The 21536-nt window shown below is 53.3% G+C and overlaps 1 protein-coding gene across 3 annotated transcripts in view; it reads right to left on the bottom strand.

Moving 5' to 3' along the window:
- KAZN (kazrin, periplakin interacting protein) overlaps nucleotides 1-21536 on the bottom strand; it is a 1270084-nt gene that overhangs the window by 174806 nt on the left and 1073742 nt on the right. The window contains exon 1 of one of the 3 annotated variants that reach the window (XM_064363330.1): nucleotides 19234-19652. The exons of 1 other annotated variant lie outside the window; for it this stretch is intronic. In XM_064363330.1, the coding sequence (XP_064219400.1) occupies nucleotides 19234-19441 (208 nt within the window). In that variant the 5' untranslated portion in view covers nucleotides 19442-19652. Of the gene's footprint in view, nucleotides 1-19233; nucleotides 19653-21536 lie in introns of those variants that run through there. One more of the 3 variants, XM_064363329.1, reaches the window with a different exon arrangement.

The following is a 21536-nucleotide window of genomic DNA, read 5'->3' as shown; positions in this document are numbered from 1 at the left end:
ATACATTTTTCCCTTCCTGCTCCTCCCTCAAGAGCCACATTGCCTTCTCGTTGTGAAACCAGCCCTTCCCAGGAAGCACTGTCCTGGGTCCCCAGAGACTTGTGGAATCTCTTGATGTAAATCCTCAGGTAGAACCTTCTTTGCTGAGAGGTCTCTGGAGTAGGGTCTCTGGCAGCTGGGCGTTCACTGCTGAGGTAGGGACCATGCGATCCTAATCTGGAGGCTTGGGTGCTATTCCGCTGCTGTCCCCTCTAGCTTTCTCTGGTTTATGGACCAAAAAAGGAGCGATGGAACTTTAATTCCCACTCTGAGTGCCCTCTGACTTCCCACAGAGCATTTCCCCCATCGGTCTGGCTAGCTCCGCTAACAATTCACAAAGGTCAAACGCTGTTTCCATTCTGCAGGCTGCCTCTAGGGAGAGCAGAGGAGAAAACTATTCGAAAAATGTAAATTGAAAAAAAAAAAACCAAGGCTCTCCTCCCCCACCACACACACACACACACGCACACACGCACACACGCACACGCGCATATGCAGCTCACATCCAGTTCGACCGAACACGAGACCACAACAAGCAGGAAGCTAGAAGGGCAGTGCCGGATTTTCACCCGTGGTGATCAGCTCCAGGCTTGTCCCTCTTAGAGGATTACAGACGACTCTGCCAACCCAGACAAGGAAATCTCTTACCCAGAGAAGCATCCTTCCGGGTCCTCCTGGAGCACCCTCCTGGCAGGAGCCAGGCATTATGAGCTGCAGCAGCTGGTGCACCCCTGACCTGCACTCTAATCCCAAGAAGTGCCCATTGAGCTGAGCTGGCCCCAGGCACAAGCCTCCTTCCGTCAAGCCAGAGCACCCCTAGGACCACACTCTCCTGGCCAGAGGTGCTTTCATGACAAAACCTGATTTTCCTTGAAGCCACCTCCTCCCCTCACCTCCCAGGAGAAAATGGTACCCACTAGAGGAGAATGGATTCTGGGTTCCGCTGCTGCAGAATCAAAGTGCGCAGCTTGAATAAAGAACAGAAGCGTGTGCAGGAACACTGAGGTTAACATTTGGAGCAGGTCAGAAGCGTTTCTTTCATCTCCATGTTTTATTCACATGAGTTGGCCTTCTCCCGCCCTACTCTCTTGAGCAGAACTTCTACTAGATTTTTCCTTTTTCCTCCCCCCACTCCACAAACCTCAAACCATAAATATCCCTGGAACATCTGGGGACCTCCTCCCTGACACACCTGCAATAATACCGTGATCACTCGCGGCTGCTTGAGGAGGAGAGGAGACAAATATGTGTCCCCTGGGTGTACAGGGCTGGCAGGGGTGGGAGGTGTCAGACGAAGCCAGCCACATAAACACCACTGCTTGTGATGCTTCAACACTGCCTCCACGCTTGGGTAAAGCCGCAGAAAATAAACCAATTGAAGAAATTAAAGTCCTCATTGGGAGCAGGTGTTTGCATTGTAACGCGACCTGGGACATGAACAAACCCTGTATCGTGTGGGCTTTTTGCCATGTCTCTCTGGAATTGCAAGTGGATCACCCACCAGGCCATGAGGTCACCCCACCTCCAGCGGTAGACAGCCCATAGCTGCAGATATCCCAGGAATTCAACAAAATACCAAAGCAAGGCTCTAGTTACTCTCTAGTCCCCATGCCCGGGACAATGAAGCCCAAACTCAGGAAGTCAGACAAGAGGACAGCAGCTCTCTGATCCTTCTTTGGTGAGCAGACAGCATGGACTTCAGCAAAGACCATGGGCAGAAGCAAAGAGTTTTCAACTGCGATCCTTTCAGCATTCATGAAAATTAACTCAGGATAACTGGTGTCCAGGAAATCTTCCCTGCTCCTGATTTCTGGAGAAAGCTACACATCTCCTTCTAAATGAGCATCTTCTCTGCATGTTCCCCTGCAGAGAGCTAATTTTGGGGAAGTGTGGTAAAAAAACCAGAACCCCCCCGCCTCCCCCAATCCAACCCATCAACCCAGGCTGCCCTGGTCTGGAAGGTAGGCTGCTGGTTCAGGTTAAAAATTCCCCACAGAGAAATTCAATCTCCTTTATTCAACGGTCGGCAGATAATGTATTAGTCCATCTTCGCCCTCCTCTTTTTGTAATCTCTCTGCTGAGTGCACATGTTCTCAGGACCAAGAGGTGAGTAGTGTTCATTTGGCCATGGACACTACTCATGGACCCTAAAAGGAATATGTGAACTTGCCATTACGTGCATTTGGGTTCCTTCTGACCTGATAGCATGGGGGTGGGGATGCGGGCAGGCTACACAAAGGGGAATGAAGCCAGGAGTGGTGGCTCATGCCTGTAATCCCAGACTTTGGGAGGCCAGGGCGGGTGGATCACCTGAGGTCAGGAGTTTGAGACCAGCCTGACCAACATAGAGTGAAACTCCGTCTCTACTCAAAGATACAAAAATTAGCTGGACGTGGTGGTGCACACCTGTAGTCCCAGCTACTTGGGAAGCTGAGGCAGGAAAATCGCTTGAAAGCCGGAGGTGGAGGTTGCAGTGAGCCGAGACTGCACCTCTGCACTCCAGCCTGAGTGACAGAGCAAGACTGCGTCTCTCCAAAAAAAAAAAAAAAAGCGGGGGGTGAGGAGGATGACATCTTTCTGGCCATTTCCACCTGCCTGGCCTGGCCCAGGCTACTGAGCTAGCCTCATCCACCCTCCACAGCCATTTCCACCTGCCCCTCTCCGGGCCTGCATCCAGAGGGGCTGCCGGATGTCTTTGAGCTCCTGCTGTGTCCTCTTAAACAAACATCAAGAGAGCCAGGAACACATAGCTCAGCCTGGGGAACATTCTTCCCTAGGACGTGCAAGAGAAGGTACAGGCTCCAGCAGTTCTTCCTCCACCCTCACAAAGGGCTCCCAGTGGGGGACGAGAGATCTAAGGTTGGTTCAGCCGAGAGGATCAAGGCAAGACGTCCTGTGCTCCCAACCACCCAACCCATCTCCTCTGCCCTGGCTGGGAGGAAAACTGCCCGGAGAAACGAAGCTGGCCCCCGTGCCACGGTGGCTGTCTTCTTACAACAGAGGGGTTATCACGTCGAGAAGACAGACTCGGCGTGTACGATCCTCAAATGCTGGACACAGGCCAACGGGTGGATGCTACTGTGAGATCAATTTTTGGCTCAATATAAAAGTGAGTGAATGCTTAAAACGAATCAAACATTGTAGGGGCTGCCTGGAGAGGAAGTGAGTTTCCAATCCCTGAAGGTGTTCACACTCAAGAGGAACAACTGCACTAGACATTGTGAGGCAATTTGTCTTCCTTGCCCTCAATTTCCCCCACTACAGCTACTTTCCCACGGCCCCTGGGAAGAAGCAGCTCTCTGGACCAAGTACCCCGCCCACTCTTACAGAGGCAGCTGATTGGACCAGGCTGGTCACCTGATCCATGGTCTGCTAAACTACTGGTTAGGCAGGAACCAATCAGTTCTGTCTCCCAGGCATTTTAGCGCTTCAGGGGTGCAGAGGGAGGCAGGCCCCTCCCCGAGGGATGATCAGGCTGGGGCAGGCTCTGTCACGGCCTTTGGAACCTGGCACTCCTGAGGCTGAGACCTAGGACTTCCCTTGGTCAACCCTGGCTCCCTGTAACTTGGGTTCATGTGATAGTCCCCCTTCCCTTCCACCTCCGGTGGAGGAGCGCAGGATCTCTCTGTCCAGCCTGGCAGGGACCTCCTGTTATCACTGCCCAGCACAGCACCTGGACCCTGAGCCTGTGCGGTTGACAACAAAGCTCAAAGCTGTCACTGTCATGGCTCTCAATATCCCAACAGGCAGAGGAGATGGCCCGAGAACACACACCCTCAAATACACACACTGCACCCTACGCAGAGGCACCTCCCATACTGCCGATGCGGACCACACGCTTAATAAACATCACTGGGCTGGTGAGAGGCTCACACCTGTAATCCCAGTGCTTTCGGAGGCTAAGGTGGAAGGATCACTTGAGACCAGGAGTTCGAGACCAGCCTGGGCAACACAGTGAGACCCTGTCTCTATAAACGAAAAGTTTTAAAAAATTAGCCAGACATGGTGGTGTGTGCCTGTAGTCCTAGCTACTCAGGAGGCTGAGGTAGGAGGATGACTTGGGCCCAGGAGTCTGAGGCTGAAGTGAGCAATGATCCTGCCATGGCACTTCAGCCTGGGCGACAAGAGCAAAACCCTGTGTCTAAAGGAATAAATAGGCTGGATGTAGTGGCTCACGTCTGTAATCCCAGCACTTTGGGAGGCCATGGTGGGTGGATCATCTGAGGTCAGGTGTTCAAGACCAGCCTGGCCAACATGGTGAAACCCTATCTCTACTAAAAGTATAAAAATTAGCATGGCATGGTGGTGGGTGCCTTAATCCCAGCTACTCAAGAGGCTGAGGCAGGAGAATCGCTTGAACCTGGGAGGCAGTGGTTGCAGGGAGCCAAGATTGCGCCACTGCACTCCAGCCTGGGCGACAGAATAAGACTCTATCTCAAAAAACAGAAAAGAAAAACAAACAAAAAACGAATAAATAGATAAACATCACTATTTCCAATTGGTTGTATTGCATGCAGTATTTAAGCTGGCTTATTAATAAAGCAGCAGCTCCACGTTCCTACTATGTGCCGGCCCTGCAGGGTGGCTACCATCATTCCCATTTTACAAGATGTGGAAACTGAGGCTCAAAGAGATTAAGCAGCTTGCCCAAGAGTCTCCAGAGTGAGCTTCTCACAATGCATGAGATTCTGACCAACTGTCACCAGATGTTCACTTCCGAGTGGGAGAGCAAAGCCCAGGCAGATGCTAACCCAAAATATCCCCCCAGCAATCCACATCCTGCCCCAGTGCATGGCGCCCTATGGACCATTAGACTCTGGGCTTGTTTGACTTGCCCATCTCTCTGGTGAGTCTCATATCACTCCAGAACCCACTTTTTTTTTTTTTTTTTAAGAGATGGTGTTCTGCTCTTGTTGCCCAGGCTGGAATGCAATGGCATGATCTCCGTTGACTGCAACCTCCGCCTCCTGGGTTCAAGCGATTCTCCTGCCTCAGCCTCCTGAGTAGCTGGGATTACAGGTGCCCACTGCCACCACGCCCAGCTAATTTTGTAGTTTTAGTAGAGATGGGGTTTCGCCATTTTGGCCAGACTGGTCTCAAACTCCTGATCTCATGTGATCTGCCCATCTTGGCCTCTGAAAGTGCTGGGATTACAGGCATGTGCCACTATATCCAGTCCATTTTGAACTAATACAAGTGATCTTAATCTCCATAAAACCCCTCCTAGATAGGGCTAGCAGCCCCAATTTACAGATGGGGATATTGGGGCACAGAGGGGTTAAAAAGCTTGCTCAGGGTCCCCACTGTTGGAACAATTTGCACCCAGGCAGTCGGGCTCTAATTGCCCTAAGCACTTGCTACCTCGACTCCCATGTCCCCATGTTCAGAGCCCTGTGTCTGTGTACCTTTCCTCGCTCAGGGAGGGGAGCCTGTTCTCCTACACAGTCTGATATGCCTGAAACACCACCAAGCACAGAGTAAAGTAAAGGTGCCCTTTTGCTAAATTCCTACCTTCCTGGGCTGTGTGATCCTGCTCTGCTATGAGAAGGTAGCACCGGCCTGCCTGCTGGGTATGGATTCAAGTCACCTCTAAAGGGGATCAATCAGTGCCTTCCAGGGAGATGGCCAAGCTCCAGGCACAGGCTGGAAAATCAGACTCCCACTGGGAAGGCTGAGAGGAGCCAGATGCCGTCTGGAGCACCCAAAGCACCAGCTGCTGCCGCGGACCTCAGTGTGCTCAGCTCTATCAGGGATGTGCCAGGAAAGCAGTGAAAGGGACATCGCAGCAAGCGCTCATGCAGGCCCTGGAGGGAGCAGGCACACTGGGGAGGGAAGGAGAGGGTGTTCAGTCAACCCCACCCAGGCCCCATACTCAGGAGACTGACAGATCCAGGGGTCCTCCTACAAGCCGACCTGGAACTTTGTGTGATCAAAGAAGGACGGGAGGGCGAGAGGCGGAGGGAACGTGATTATTTACGGCCGGGAGATGGTGAACAGAACCTAAGAGGTGGCAACAGATTTGCTAGTCCTTGAAGACGGAGGGGGAAGGGAAAGACAGGAAAGAACACACAACTCATAAAAGAGAAAACTGATCTCTTCCGAAAGGAACTAGAAAGGGATCTGGCCCAAAGTAGGTGCTCTAAGAAAACCTGCAAGTAATTAACCAGCAGGGTCTATGATGAAGGCTCTCCTCTGGTCCCATAACACCTAGCAAGGGGCGCAGACACACGGAGCTCAGATACACGGGATGCAGACACATGGGGCGCAGACACATGCTTGCTGAGGTGCCATCTTCACCTTCTGCAGGGCACTCTCTGCCACACTGTGATCTGGGTGACATTTGCAGATGGCACTGCAAGAATGACGCCCAGAGGGGCTGCAATGAGCAAGAAAGGCTCCCAGAAAGGTTGGAGGCCCAGGACAGGGAGGGATGGGAACTAGTAAGGCGAAGGGTAGGGATGAGCCAGGGCGGTTCGTGGGTCAGAGGGACCCTGAGCTCCTCCACTGGAGGCAGAAGGGGGACTGTCACGTTTGTGGATCCTCACACAAAACCGAGTACAAAGCAGGTGCTGGATGTCTGCCGTGTGGGTGAACAAGGAGGCCTGTTGCATCTGGGGAGAAGGTGAGGGAGGGTATCTTTCTGGTTTCAGTTAGGAGTTCTAGACAGAACAAAACCTCTTCCAGAATATAAGTGCCATGAGAGCAAGGTCTGTCCTGCTCAGCCGTCAGTGCCAGGCGCTCAGCTGGGCCCTGGTGCGCACTTACAGAATGAGCGATTAAGTGAGCAAACGGACAAATGTGACATCATAAAGAGCTGGTCGGCTGGAATCTGAGCTGCAAAGGTCATGAATTGATGCCTGCTGTCATGAATGAGCTGGGAGTGACAGCTGGGCAGGAGGGATCAAAGTGATGGGGAATCTAAAAGCAGGGGCAGGTAGGTGAGGCCTTAGCTGCTGGGAGGGTGGAGGGATCCCTTTTTTTTTTTTTCTGAGATGGAGTCTCGCTCTGTCGCCCAGGCTGGAGTGCAGTGGTATGATCTCGGCTCACTGTAACCTCCGCCTCCCGGGTTCAAGGAATTCTCCTGCCTCAGCCTCCCAAGTAGCTGGGACTACAGGCACTTGCCACCACGTCTGAATAATTTTTTGTATTTTTAGTACAGACGGGGTTTCACCGTGTGAGCCAGGACGGTCTTGATCTCCTGACCTCATGATCTACCTGCCTCAGCCTACCGAAGTACTGAGATTACAGGCGTGAGCCACTGCACCCGGCCGGGATCCCTTTCTATATGGCAAAAGTAGCCGAGTGTGGCTGGCACAGTGATCAACCAGCCCAGTTTGATCACTAAGGGGCAAACCTGCATCCAGTGATGAACCAGCCCAGTTTGCCTGAGACCACGGCATATCCCATGGTGTGGGATGTTCAGGGGCGAACCAGTAAAGTCCCGGAAAAAACAGGACAAGTTGGTGGCCCAGGTACAGCTCTGTCCTCACCAGCATCCTATAGCTACCAACTGATGGTACCAACCGCATCTCTGAGGCACCTCAGTGTGAGTGAAGCTCTTCCACATCCACGGGCTCTTGTAAAGCACAAATCTACGGGCTAGGCCAGGCTGACACTATGATTTCACTTCACCAAACAGGGACACAGGTCCACAGGGTGAGTGAACTGTACAAGGTTCCACAGCAGGTCAGCTGCAAAGCCAAGGCTGATGTTCTGCCCTTCACCTCCCCTGCCTTTCTACACACTGGGGACATGTGACACGGAAAAGTCTTGTCTGCTGAGCACAGCTGTGGGCTAAGCGGACATCGTCCAGGTGTCCCCAAGGGCAGGCGGGCTTGGAGGCTCCAGGGAAATGGGCCCATCTGGCCCTCTGCTCTTCGGAAATCCTGGCACTGGGGGAGCAGGCGGCCACCACCTGGGGTGTTGGGAGAAGATGGGGGCGGGGGTGCTACAGGCTGCTGCTCCGCTTGCCCCACCAACAGCACCATTAGGGCTGTCCCCTGGGTAAGGCCAGGATCTCTGAAGGCCCTTGTGAAAGGCAGACAAACCATCTAGTGACACATCCAGCAGCCTCTAGACATAGAAGGGCCAACCAGCCCTCAGCAGCTGGGGAGGGAGCAGGCCAGGGTACTGGGAGAAGAGGAAAGGGGAGGGGAAAGGGAGGGAAAGAGGAAAAATAGAAGTAGAAGGTTTCCAGAGCGGCCTTGCTCAGTGGCTGCTTTCAAACTATAGTTTCATCAACATTGCCTTGGGGGGCTTGTTAAGACCCAGAGTTTCTGATTCTTTAGGTCTGGAATGGACAGAGAATTTGCATATCTGCTATGTCCTCAGGCGCTGCAGATGTTGCTGGTCCTGGCAACACACCTGGAGAATCGCTGGCCCAGCTCATGTGATTCTGGGGGATGTGGATGGGGAGAAGGCACAAAGGCCAGAGTTGGGCCCTTGATGCTGGGAAGACCCACAGAAGTAAAGACGGCAGGTGTTGGAGCCTCAGTCCTCAAAATGCAGAGTGAGCTGACATCATCTGGGGGTGGGGGTGGGGTCTGTTTAAAATGCAGATTCTTCGGCACATTCCCAGATTTTTTTTTTTTTTTTTTTTTTGAGACAGGGTCTCTCTCTGTTGCCAAGGCTGGAGTACAGTGATGTGATCTTGGGTCACTGCAACCTTCATTGCCCAGGTTCAGGCGATCCTCCCACCTTAGCCTCCAGAGCAGCTGGGATTACAGGTGCATGCCACCATGCCTGGCTAATTTTTGTATTTTAAGTAGAGACGAGGTTTTGCCATGTTGGTCAGGCTGGTCTTGAACTCCTGACCTCAAATGATCCACCCGGCTCAGCTTCCCAAAGTGCTGGGATTGCAGGCGTGAGGCGTGCTGCGCCCGGCCCCCAGATGTTTTTGATTGTTTGGGTGGGTGTGGGGTCCAGGAAACAACACTGGAAAGCAACACGCCCCTGAGTGACTCTAAGGATGGTGGTGCGGGGGCCACGCAGAGAAGCATGGCAGCCCTAGGTGAGCATGGTGGAAAAACACACATCTCAGGCTTCCAAAGCTGAGACAGGCCTCAGAAACCCTCATCAGCCTCATCCCCTGGCTCAGGGCCAGCTCCAGCATGGGAGCCACTAGCCACATGTGGCCTTTTACAATTAAGTAAAATGTAAATCTCAGTTCTTCAGTCATACCAGCTACAGTTAAGCCCAGGGGCTACCATCCTGGGCAATGCAGATACAGACCACTTCCAGCTTTGCAGGAAGTTCTATCAGACAGCAGTGGCTTAGAGAGATCATGCTGTGTCAGCCTCCATTTCCCCATCTATAAAATGGAGTTCTGGGGCTGGGTGCGGTGGCTCACGCCTGTAATCCCAGCACTTTGGGAGGCTGAGGCGGGCAGATCACAAGGTCAAGAGATCGAGACCATCCTGGCCCACATGGTGAAACCCCGTCTCTGCTAAAAATATGAAAATTACTGGGCATGACGGTGTACACCTGTAGTCCCAGCTACTCTGGAAGCTGAGGCAGAATAGCTTGAACCCAGGAAGTGGAGGTTGTAGTGAGGTGAGATCGCAGCATTGCACTCTAGCCTGGAGACAGAGTAAGACTCTGTCTCAAAAAATAAGTAAATAAATAAAATGGAGCTCCTCGTAGGTCATTCGAGGGTGCCAGAGAGAGGAAAGATGCCACCCATGGTAGACATGTCCACCCCACACTTGAAGGAGCATTGTACCCTGGTGGGAGGGAGAAGGCAGCCCAGCCTGGCAGGGGAGGCATTGGTGACTGCCCCAGAACCCAACGGGTGGCCTCCATCCCTGCAGAGGGAACACCAGGGATGCAGGTTTGCCCCTTGGTCAGCTGTGAGTGCACCCAAGATGGCCTCAAAGGAGCACAGGAAGGCTAGGGGCTGGCACTGAGGAAATGCAAGCCCAGCAATTCCTCCCTCCATGGCTGGGAAGGTTTAAGGGAATGCCACAGAGGCCAGCGGCGCTGGAAGAAGGGCTACTCCAGATCAGCGATGATCCTCAGCCTGGGTCGGAGGTTTGAAGGTGTCGGGCAGGAGGGAATGCTCATGGTATGAAGGTGGCTGCAGAGCCACAGACGCGGCTGGCCCAACCTCCCCACCCTTCTTTGAAAGGAGAGATGGAGGTGGCAATGGGAGGCCAGGATGGGAAATAGAGTATTTAGATGGATGCTGGCCCACAGCAGCCCCCAAGTGACCACTCTGGTACCCTGGTGGGGCACACCCAGTCCCTGCCTGATGCCTCCAGTGCTGGGGAATCCACTGCCTCCTGGGGCAGACTGTCCTGTTGCTGAACTGAAAATCTCTCTGGCACTGAAGGAAGGGTTATCTTCCTGCAGCATCTAAGCAGCAGGTGCCCTTCTGTTCAAAACCTCAGGGCAAGGAGTGGTCCTTGGGTTTAGCACTCACAACTATGCTATGAAAAAAGAGGGCCCGGTGCAGTGGCTCACGTCTGTAATCCCAGCATTTTGGGAGGCCGAGGCAGGCAGATCACCTCAGGTCAAGAGTTCGAGACCAGTCTGGCCAACATGGTGAAACCCCGTTTCTACTAAAAATACAAAAAATTAGCCGGGTGTGGTGGCACATGCCTGTAATCCCAGCTACTCGGGAAGCTGAGGCAGGAGATACGCTTGAACTCGGGAGGCGAAGTGCAGTGAGCAGAGATTGCACCATTGCACTCCAGCCTGGGCAGCAGAGCCCGACTCCATCTCAAAAAATAAATAAATTTTTTAAAAGCACAGAATCCCTGGAAACCATCATTCTCAGCAAACTGACACAAGAACAGAAAATCAAACACCGCATGTTCTCACTCATAGGTAGGTGTTGAACAATGAGAACACATGGACACAGGGAGGGGAGCATCACACACTGGGGTCTGTCGGGGGGAAATAGGGGAGGGACAGTGAGGGATGGGGAGTTGGGGAGAGATAGCATGGGGAGAAATGCCAGATATAGGTGATGGGAAGGAAGGCAGCAAATCACAACAATCTTGCATGTTCTTCACAGGTACCCCAAAACCTAAAATGCAATTAAAAAAAAAAAAGCACAGAATCCTGTAACAACTATGTGATCTTACTTAGATGAGGCACCTGGAATAGGCCAATATACAGAGATAGACACTAGCCTGGGGGTTGCTGGGGCGGGGAGAGGGATGGAGAGTTAGAGTTTAATGGGCACAGTTTCTGTTTGGGGTGGTGAAAAAGTTTTGTAAGTGGATTGTGGTGATGGTCATCCAACACTGAATGTGCCTAATGCCACTGAATGGAATATCTAACAACGGTTAAAACAGTCAATTACATTTTACCACAATATAAAAAATGCAATTAAAAAAGTGCAGGGTTCTGAACTGCACCCTGGAGTCAATTTCTGGGGTGAGAATCTGCATTTGAGCCCTGTGATGTCAGGGCTCAGCTTCTTGTGGGTGGAAAACACACATTTTCTTGGTGGAAAAACACATATCTCAGATTTCCCAAGCCTTGGAAACACTCATTAGCTTCATGCTCTGACTCAGGGTCAGCTCCAACATGGGAGCCACTAGCCACATGTGGCCTTTTACAATTAAGTCAAACTTAAATCTCAGTTCTTCAGTCGTACTAGCTGCATTTAAGCCCAGGGGCTACCACGCAGGGGAAGGCCACACACAGAGTCTCCTCGCCATCTCCCAGGCCCCTTGGCTCTGCTCCCCAAAGGGCAGAGAGTAAATAGAAACTCCCCCACGTGGCTCTCCGCTGTCTGACTGACACGGGTAGAGATGCCAGAGGAAGCACACACAAGAACTCAACTGGATGCTTGGCCACGTGAACGGCATCATGCAGACAATGAAAGGGACCCGGGGCGGGGGACAGGGCGGGGAGGGTGGGGGGGCCTCGTTGGGAAGCATGGACGAACAGGCCCCACAGGTGGGTGAGTAACAGGACAAGAGATTTGTCTCCTCTGTCTCCTTAGCACCCCGCCCAGCGCCTCGGCTCCTCTGCGGGGCTCAAGGAGCCAGGAATTCGGGATGAATGGGAAGCACAGGAGTGCTGGTGGGCAGCCTGGAGCCCGGAACAGCCGCCACCAAAGCCTCTGCCTGCTCTCTCGCTGCAGGACAGGCTTGTGAGTTCACAAGACCGAGAAATGCATGTGCCTCTTTCTAGTAGATTCTGGGAACACATGTGCCCGGGTAGGGGTTGGCACACAAAGGAAAAAAAGCGAGATTTAACTAAGATGTCCATCTACCTGACTGGGTACTTCGGGCCACCTGTGGGAGTGAAAAGGCACTGGTGTGCTCTGATAGCCCCTGTGCTCCAGGCTGGGCAACACAGCGTAAACCACAGCCTGTGCCCTCCCGGGTTTCTTACTCTAAAATTAACCCAATCCCAGGAAAGCAAAGGGCAGAGGTTCTCAAAGGCTAATCTGTGGAATGTCAAAATTACACAGGGTACTTGATACAAATCCAGATTCCTGGCGGGGGAGAGGAACCTGAGAATCTGTACATTAGCAAGCACTCCAGACCACTGCAGTCCCCAAAGTCTGAGACCCGCCTTGAATGGGTCAGAGGAGGCTGGGGAAGACTGTAAAGGGTGAAAACTTCCAGTGCTGCCAAGACATTCCTATGACTTGTCTTTTCTTTCTTTCTTTTTTTCTTTTTTTGAGACAGAGTCTTGCTCTGTTGCCCAGGCTGGAGTGCAGTGGCGTGATCTCGGCTCACTGCAACCTCCACCTCCTCTCCTGGATTTAATCAATTCTTCTGCCTCAGCCTTCAGAGTAACGGGGACTACAGGTATGCACCACTATGCCTGGCTAATTTTTGTATTTTTTGTTTTAGTAGAGATGGGGTTTCACCATGTTGCCCAGGCTGGTCTTGAACTCCTGACCTCAAGTGCTCCGCCCGCTTCAGCCTCCCAAAGTGCTGGGATTACAGGTATGAGCCACTGCGCTCAGCCTCTCATGCCTTTTCTAAAGTTTCCTATCTGGCCCTGGAAGCCTCACTGTGTGACATCCTGGAGTATGATCCCTTCCCAGCTTCAGGCCTCAGTTTCCTCACCGTGTAAAGGGAGCAGGTTGACCCCATCCCTGCACAGACTTCCCTCTCAGGGCTCTGCATTCTAGGTTTCCAAACGGGTGCAAAGGGGACCTCCCATCAGAAGCCAGCTTGCCTCTGACTCCTGGCTGGGGTGAAGGGGCAGGGGCAGAGTCTCCAGGATACAGAGACTGGGGGCCACTCGGGGCCCCAGAGGCCCCCCTCCCAACTGGCTCTGGCTGATTGGAAGCCAGTGAGCCAAAGGTGCCAGGGAGAAAATCCCATGACTCTCAGCATCTCAGCCTCTGCTCTGTGCCCTGGTAGCCTGGGGAATCGTCAGCTGACAAGGAAAACCTCAAGAGCAATGGCCCCGGGAGGGCAGCATAGCAGCCTGGAACACAGCCGGTGTACCCTCTCCAGGCCTCGGTGGTCTCCCTGTAAGAAGGGGAGAATGCCGGCTGGCTGGCAGGAATGGGGGGATCAACAGAAACGCATGGAACAAGGCGCTTGGTGACTGCTTGGCCCTCAGTCAATGATCTTTCCAGGCCAATGGGACCCGACTGAACAAAAATCCACCTTCTTCCCTGCCTGGGCACACGGAACTTCAGAGTTACGAGCACGCTGCTGAGGCTGCACTGAGAGGGGAGGGAATAAGGCATCCAGGAAATAGCAGCTGTTGTTTTTACTTCTCTCCAATCCCCCAGGGAGCGCTTTCTGAAACTTCTGTACAATTAAAAGGTAGTGAATACAGTCCATGCCTGTGATGAAGTTACAGCCCAAACTAGCTGGGAGCCCGAGTCAGCCTCCAAATCCAAGAGGCAATGAAAGACGAGACCGTCCGCACCTGCAGATCAGCCACCAGGTGCCAGGTGGAGGGTGTTTCCCAAAACAGTCCCCATGTGGACTGAGGACCGGCCCCACCCGGAGCCCACCAGCTCCCCGCTCCTTAGGCCAGACTTAGTGTCACCCAGTTCAGGGCTGGGACGTCAGGCAGCACTCATGTGTCTGTTACACTATTCTGGCTGTGAATTTCCTCCAAATTGGGTGCAGCACGTGATGAGCTCATGCCATTTGATGAGAGTTCCAGAGAATCGCCACAATTTATGTCCTCTAATTGGCCTCTCTTGAAGGCATCCAAACAGCAGACAAGAGAAAGCCTGGAGTCCCCACCTTCACAGAGGCTGCCACAAGGGAGACAGAGGCTGTCCTTGGGAACAGAAGGCAAGCCTGACCTTCCCTCTCCCTGAAAGGCACTCATCTGGCACCCACAACATAAGACGCACTCACAGAGAGTAAATCCATTAAAATAACTCCACGCCCGCACACCCCTTATAACCATGCCTGTCTCTCTGGAGTGTTTACAGCCCTTAGTGACTCACAGCAAACACGGGATCCCCAGGGTGATGGCTTCAGCTGTCTTTAATGACATGTTAGGTGTGCTTATCTGCTGGGGCTCAAATCTGGCTGCATGCAAATGTGCTGAGATTCCATTTTTGTGAGCTTGCCGTGTTATGGATGCGGGAGGCTAACTCCAGAGCCAGGGGTGCTGTTTTCCTCTTGAGATGATTAAAAAATGAACAAACTCTTCTTCCTCCAGAATGGCTGGAGGGTCCTGGCAAATCGTCCAGTTCATTCAACTGGAATATTACAAAGAACATAAATGGTGCTTCATGCCCATTATGGAGATTTCGTGATGACTCAGAAGGCCAAATATGCAGCTAGCAGCCCTTCGAGTCACCTGTCTGAGTAAATCCCAATATTTCAAACTTCAAAAATAAAAAAGCAATGTATTCTATATATTTTAAACACAAACACATCAAGTCCTTTGGAATCTGGAGGAATAGGAACTCCCCCTCCTCCCTTACGGCACGGGTGGCATCGGACCCCACAGGTAGAAATGATGCTAATCATACAGATTCCTGTCTGATTTCCAACAACTCTGACGTGGATAATAAGATTCCTATTTTACAGAAGGGTAAACTGAGGCTCGGGACGTTAAATAACTTGCTTAGGGGCATATAGCTAGTAAGGAGCAGAGCTAACAAATTCAAACCAGTGTGTGTTTGATTCCAAAATCCGTGCCCTGTAGCCACTATGGCGTGCCACCAGCCTTGGCAGAAGGGTAAAGTTCAGTCCATCACACTGGACCACACACAGGTTGGAGGGTAGAGGGTGCTGGGTCACAGGTTGAGACTCCCCAGGGAAATGGGTCTCAGCAGTGGCTTTCACCCCGCTTGTCCAGGAGAACCAAGCCCTCCATTGCCTGCATTCTGCCCTAGCCCTGCTCGCAGAAGTAGGCTCACACGAAACCCACCAATGGGTCCTAGTGGGCAGCTTCCTAAAAGCATTCTTAATTCCAAGCAGTGGAGATTTCATCTCATCCAGTCCCAGCAGAAGTCCTTTTCAGAATGGCTCACAGAGAGCTGACCTCCCGCTGAAATTGCTAACAGCAGAAAGATAAGCAAATGCTTGAGTTGCTTAAAACCAAGAGTGCCAAGGACAGGACAAACTTTTTTTTTTTTTAAAAAAAGGATAAAAATGTAAAGCAAAAAGAGATCAGATTTAATGTGAGTCTACTTTCTTTATAGCAACATGAAGTCTTTCCACACTGCTCTGAGGTCTACAGTCTGGGATAAATTCCTGGTTGTGACACCCACTGGCTGTGTGGCCTCAGACAATGACTGAACTTTCCTAAGGACCAGTTTCCCCATCTGTGGATGGGATTAGCAACCGCACCTCCCCACGGGGTTGCTGGGAGGGCCCATGAAGACAAAGCATCATGTTTGTTTCAAACCATAACTGGTTCCCGGGAGGGAACAGTGCTGAGAGCCAGTACACAAAGACACGCAAGCGCCCCAGTCTCCTCAACCACGGGTTTCATTAAAAGGGAGGGGCAAGAAGTGATAAGAGCACAAATGATCATCACAATAAAATAATACAGATTTTTAAAAAGGTAGAGGATGTGGAGAGGCAAGATAAGGCCACGTGGCTTTCTGAGCTCAGGGTAAAGAGAAATGCCAAATGGAGCAATAGGGTTAGAGTGCAGAGGCTTCAGTTATAGACCCATGGAGCGCCTTGTCTACAAAGATGCTAATTTCCCATCACCTTTTAAAACATGGCTTAGTTCCTTTAGCTGATCAGCAACACCCTCTTGCATTTGAAACTCAGCACCCAAGCACCTCACTTCATTCTGGAACGTGCTGCTCTGTCCACCCTACCTAAATACAAAGCGGCGCCTGCTCCCATCATTCTAACTTCTCCCCGGCTTTATTTTTCTGCATAACTCTTACACCATCTCTGGACATATCCTGTGCCTATTTGCCTGCTGGAAATCTCCTCCCACAGAATGTAAGCTCCATGGAAACCGGGGCTGCAGTCATCTCCTCTGCTGCCATATCCCTGGCAGATACAACAGTGCCTGGCCCGGAGCAGATGCTCAAGAAATGTGACCGGATGAATGGACAATGAAAGATCGAAGAACTGGATTCCTGTTCTCAGCTTAAAAAACTCCAGTGAGGATCTGGTTCATTCCGAGGGGGCTCTGGAATGATCTGCCCCTCAGAAGGAGTTATTCCCTTGGTGCCAACGGGGAAACTGAGTTGTGGAGTATCTCAGAGTAAAATACCATCGAGGCAGAAGCAGGAACGGATTGTGCAAACATCCTATGTCTGCACCTCCTGCTCCAGTGCCTGGATCATCCGCCCTGGAGGCCAGAGCTGTCACCATTACAGGGCCATCACCTGCTGACCTCAGGACATTCTCCCTGAGCAATTGAAGGTGTTCAGGCCTCCATCCCACCAGGCCAGCACCCCCTCAAACTTTCCCCTTCCCCACATCTCTGAAAGTGCCAATTCACACACTCTCCCATCCAACAGGGCACCTCTTTCAGCTCCTTAAACTGAGCACCATATTCAACTTGGGATCTAGCGCTGAGATTCGAAGAACAGTCACCTCACGGCCTGGGTGAAATGTTTATTTCAGCAACAAGTTCAGCTTGCAGTTTTGGGCCAAAGAGTTCCCATCTCCCTCCTAGAGGAAATCCCCTCGTAACAGCCCACGGTTTCTGAAACCATTCTCATGGCAGGCTGTCCTCCCTCAATGCCTGGCGATCATGGAAGTTCTCAGAAACTCGACTTGGTCTTTAAGAACCAGAGACCAGAAAGGGGGAAGGGCAGTGGGGTAGAGAAAACTCAAAACTTTCTGGTTTAGCTGCTGGTCTGATCTTGTTTCATGCCAGTGATGTCATCTGTAAATTAGGAAAAGAGGTTTCCAATGCGCTCTCTTTTAAAATGGACACAACATGAGGGTTGCAGGAATAACAACCACCCACCCCTAGACCTAGGAAACAGGCATTCCTGGGCTACACCGTGTCTTTAGGATATTATTATGAACACACAACTGGAGTCTATATAGACACAAAGTAACCAGCCTTATCTCCACCCAGCCATCTCCTGCACATGTTTTCATAATAACAGCTTCCACTGACCTAACACTCAGCCTCAGATCACTGAAGCATTTTACAGATAAGACAAAAGTCATCTTGACATAGTTCATGAGGGTGGAGCCAGAGCAGAGAGCACCACCATCTAATGGAAAATTGAGTCAGTGGGGCACTGACGGGTAATCTAGCAAGCACGTAACCTCAGAAGGAGCTGAGGAGTAATATGCATTAAGCACTTACCGTGAATGAGGCAAGGTGCTTTACAGACACCATCTTTGGAATGACAAATCTTTAGTTGGTACCATTATTATTTCCACTGTACAGATGGATAAACTGAGTCTTGAAAAGATGAAGCAACTTGCCAAAGCTCTCCCATCTGCTTACTTTTCGCATCTACGCTGTTTTACATCAACCTGTCTTGGACTCTGCTACGTGTAACTGGGGAGAAGGTAGGAAAAGGAGAACTCCTACACAGGAGAGAGGAATACTCTGCCCTGACATCCAGAGGCGGCGTTCCATCTTCTGGGGACGATAACATAGGAAAAACAGGAATAGGGGGCCTTGTGGCTGGCTTTTTTCTTACAAGAAAGAAATAATTATTAGGTAAATAAGCCCGTGTGCTCCCCAGCTAGTGAGCTTGCTGCCTGGGAGAGGTATTACGGTGCTAAGGCTCTGGATTTCCACGAACAAAATTTGGAGTTCCAACACCATGACTTAGGACTCTGGGAACTTGGGCAAGTCACTTAACCTCTGAGCTTTTCTGTTCCCATCTGTGTTATCTCGAGGTAACACAGCCTCCCTCCCAGCGTTGTGATAAGATTTTAAGGATATGTTGCATGTGAATTACTAGAACACAGTACGTGTTCAATAAATAAGGACTAATCATGTTGTGCCTTTCCCTCCCATTTTTCCCGGAAAAAGTACTCAGAACTTGGACCTGATGATGGCAGCCCCTTCTCAGAAAAGCCCTGCGTCTTCTATGGTTTCTTCCTCCTCCGGTCAAGACGATGCAGGGGGGTTCCTGTCTCCCATCCCAGTGCCCTAACCTGGGGGGAGGGGGAAGGGGAAGGGGAAGGGGATGGGAGACAGCTGAGGCCTGAGTGGGATGGATCGGGCACACCCACTGGGAACACTTTAACAGTAAAACGCTGTTCTCCACTTGGGGCGGATTAGCCAACCATACGCAATTAGATCACTGCATTTGTGTCTCCACCTCTGCAATTTTGCTTTCTGCATTACTCGGAGTTCAAGTGTATGAGAAACGCAGCAATCTCCCGGCTCCTAGCAAATGCGAGGCATCAATTTCGCCTCGGAGGGGCGGCGGTGAAGGGGGCTCCCCTCGGCACTCCGCGGGGGCCGCCAGATGGCTCACAGGTGCGGCCCCGGGGGCCGACCCAACTTCGCGCGGGGCTGGCCCCCTTCCCACGCTTCCCCCAGCAGACGCGGGATCCAGCCCGGAGCTGGGTCTCCAAGCGCCGCGGGATCGCCTGGCTCCTGCAGGCGCGGTCCTGGCCTCCCGGTGCAGCCCCCGAGCTGCGGTCCCCACGCCGAGGAACTAACTCCGCGTCCCGCGCGTCTCCCGCTGCACCCGCCCGGGGCTCGGGGCTCTGCGCGCCGCGAGAACTTTGCCACCAGCGGCTTCCCGATCCCGGCTCCGAGCGCCCTCGCGCGCCCGGCCCCGGCGGCTCCCTCAGGCCTGTGTCCGCGCCTCCCGCCCCGCCCCGCCCCGCGCGCACCTACCCGGCTGGCTGCAGTCGCCATCGGCTCGGACCCGGGGCGTCCCGGCACGGGGCCGATCGCCGGGCCCCGCCGCGTCCACGCCCGGATCGCAGGCTGCAAGTCCCGGGGGGCGCGCGGGCCCGGCCCCCGCTCCGCAGGAAGGTGCCGGGTCGCCCTGTGCTGCCAGCTGGCGGACGCGCTCCCACGAGCCGGAGTCGGCCGCCCGCATGCCGGGTGCCCGGGGGTCGCTGCCCGCGGCGGCGCGGGGGGCTCCGACGGCGAGCGTCGGGCTTACAGCCCCAGGGGTCACTGCCGCATCGGGGCGCAGCCAAGCGCAGCCCCTGCCGCCCGCTCGGCCGCCCCGGCGCCCCGGACCAGGGCTCTCTGGCCGGCCGGACGCCGGGCGGTCCGCGGCCGCAGCACGCGAGGAATTCGGCCGCGGAGCCTCTCACGTGGGAACGACTCCCAGTCCCGCGGCTCCTCCTCCCGCTCCTTCCGGGCTGGAGACGGGAGGCTCGCGGAGGTTCGCCCCGCCCCCGCCCCGCCCCCGCCCCCGCCCCGCCGCGGCGCCCAGACTAGCCCGAGTGCCCCGGGAGCGCCGCCGCGTAGCCACATTGTGCGCCCGGCCTGGCCACTCGGTGCATCCCCGAAGCGGTCATTCCTGGGGACACGGAGGGTCAAAAAGATGGCCGGTGTCGCACGGGCGGCCGTGGAACCACTGGAGCCCCGGTCTCTGAAGGCCCCTGGCCCCTGCCTGGCCCCCCCACTTTGCTGTGTCTCCCTCCTCTCCTGACACCCTGTGACAGCCTTGCCAGAAGCCGAGGTCCCCAGAGCCGGCTGGGAGAGGTCAGAAAGAGTGGGCGGGCAGGGGAGTGGTCCCGGGACGTTTCCTTCACTCATCTTTGGTGTGGCCGGCCTAAGTGAAGGGTGTGATCACCTTTGGTGTGATCCTCTAAGTGAAGGGAATGCTGCGTGCACGCACCATTCGGTGGGGGAGATCGCAAGGGGCTGAGATCTGGTGGGAGGCCCTACGACTTCACCTCACTTCCCCAGCCTCAGTTTCCCCATCTATGAGTTAGGGCAGTAGTAGTTCCCCACTGTCCATCATCAGTGCTGCCTAGGAACTCTCCAACTATGGCAGCCACTGGCAGGTGAGGGAGTTCCCAGGGGAGGCCAGAGCCTGGACCCTGGGAGTGGGTGGGGGAACAGTGAGAAGGCCAGGCGAATCCTGTAGTAGATGGCACCTTGGAGGGTCTGCACAGCCGAAGCCACCCGCTGGAGTAGGTGTTCAGGCTGGCAGTGCTCCTGTGAAGTGAGTGTGCAGCTCTGAACCCCCTTTGATCTGTGGATTACGATGCTCTTTAGAAAGACTAATTATCTCCTGACAGCCCCAGGAGGCAGGTCCAGTATCCCCAAGTTATAGACACGCGGGAGCCGAGGCTACACAGCCAGGTGAGTAGTCACACACTCATGGAGTCCCCAGCCTCCTCTTGCAGGCAGCATGGATGCACCCCTACCCTGCCCAGGCCTGGCTCTGTAACCTGGAGCTCCCACTGGCCCCAGCCTGAGATGTGCAAATTTCTAGGTCACCGGCCTATGGCTCTCCAACAAGCTGTGAGGAGCAAATTACTTTCCCCCAAATCTACAAAACCTTTTAGGAGCAGTTTCCTGGCTGTGGGTAAGAAGCCCTAGCTCTCGGCAACCACAGTGGCCTGGCCACCAACCATCGTGGCCTTCCCAGCTTCCACCCGCCCCTGCATCCTCACCTACCCAATGACGGAAAAGGCCCAGCTGCGGAGGCTGCCTTAGAACCCCTGCCCTGTCTAGCTGGCACTTTTGATTGCCCAGTGGAGGGCAGAGTGGCATGCCAAGTGCTGCATGCTCCCAGCAGTGGAAGAAAAGTCCCTACACCACTTTTCCAGGAAGAAGGAAACTGACACCACACCAAGTGACTGGAGATGCTGGGAATCCCCTAATTCCTCTCCTTTGCTGAGATAACAGACAGAACAGAAGAATGATCACTCTGAGCCCCCGAGGGCAGAGAAGCTATCAACGTCCTTGCTAGACCCTGCATCCTGGAGAAACCTGGTCCAGGACTGCCTGAGTTACCTTCAGGGACCTACCTGGGAACATAAGTGAGTGAGCTGGGGTGAGCAGGGGCTGCAGTGGTTTATTTCATAAGGGCATTTAGGTGGTATTATTTTGACTTAAACACTCTTGGCATATTAAACACTTAGGAAGACTTTTCACTTCTACAAAGAAACATACTCTTTCTCATAATTCTGGAAGTACATCAACTATACTTTGGATACAGACATGTGCTT

Source organism: Aotus nancymaae, unplaced genomic scaffold (assembly GCF_030222135.1).
Source record: "Aotus nancymaae isolate 86718 unplaced genomic scaffold, 86718_ANA_hifiasm-v0.15.2.pri h1tg000053l, whole genome shotgun sequence".
Classification (NCBI taxonomy): Eukaryota; Metazoa; Chordata; class Mammalia; order Primates; family Aotidae; genus Aotus; species Aotus nancymaae.
This window is presented reverse-complemented; position numbering and strand designations above follow the sequence as displayed.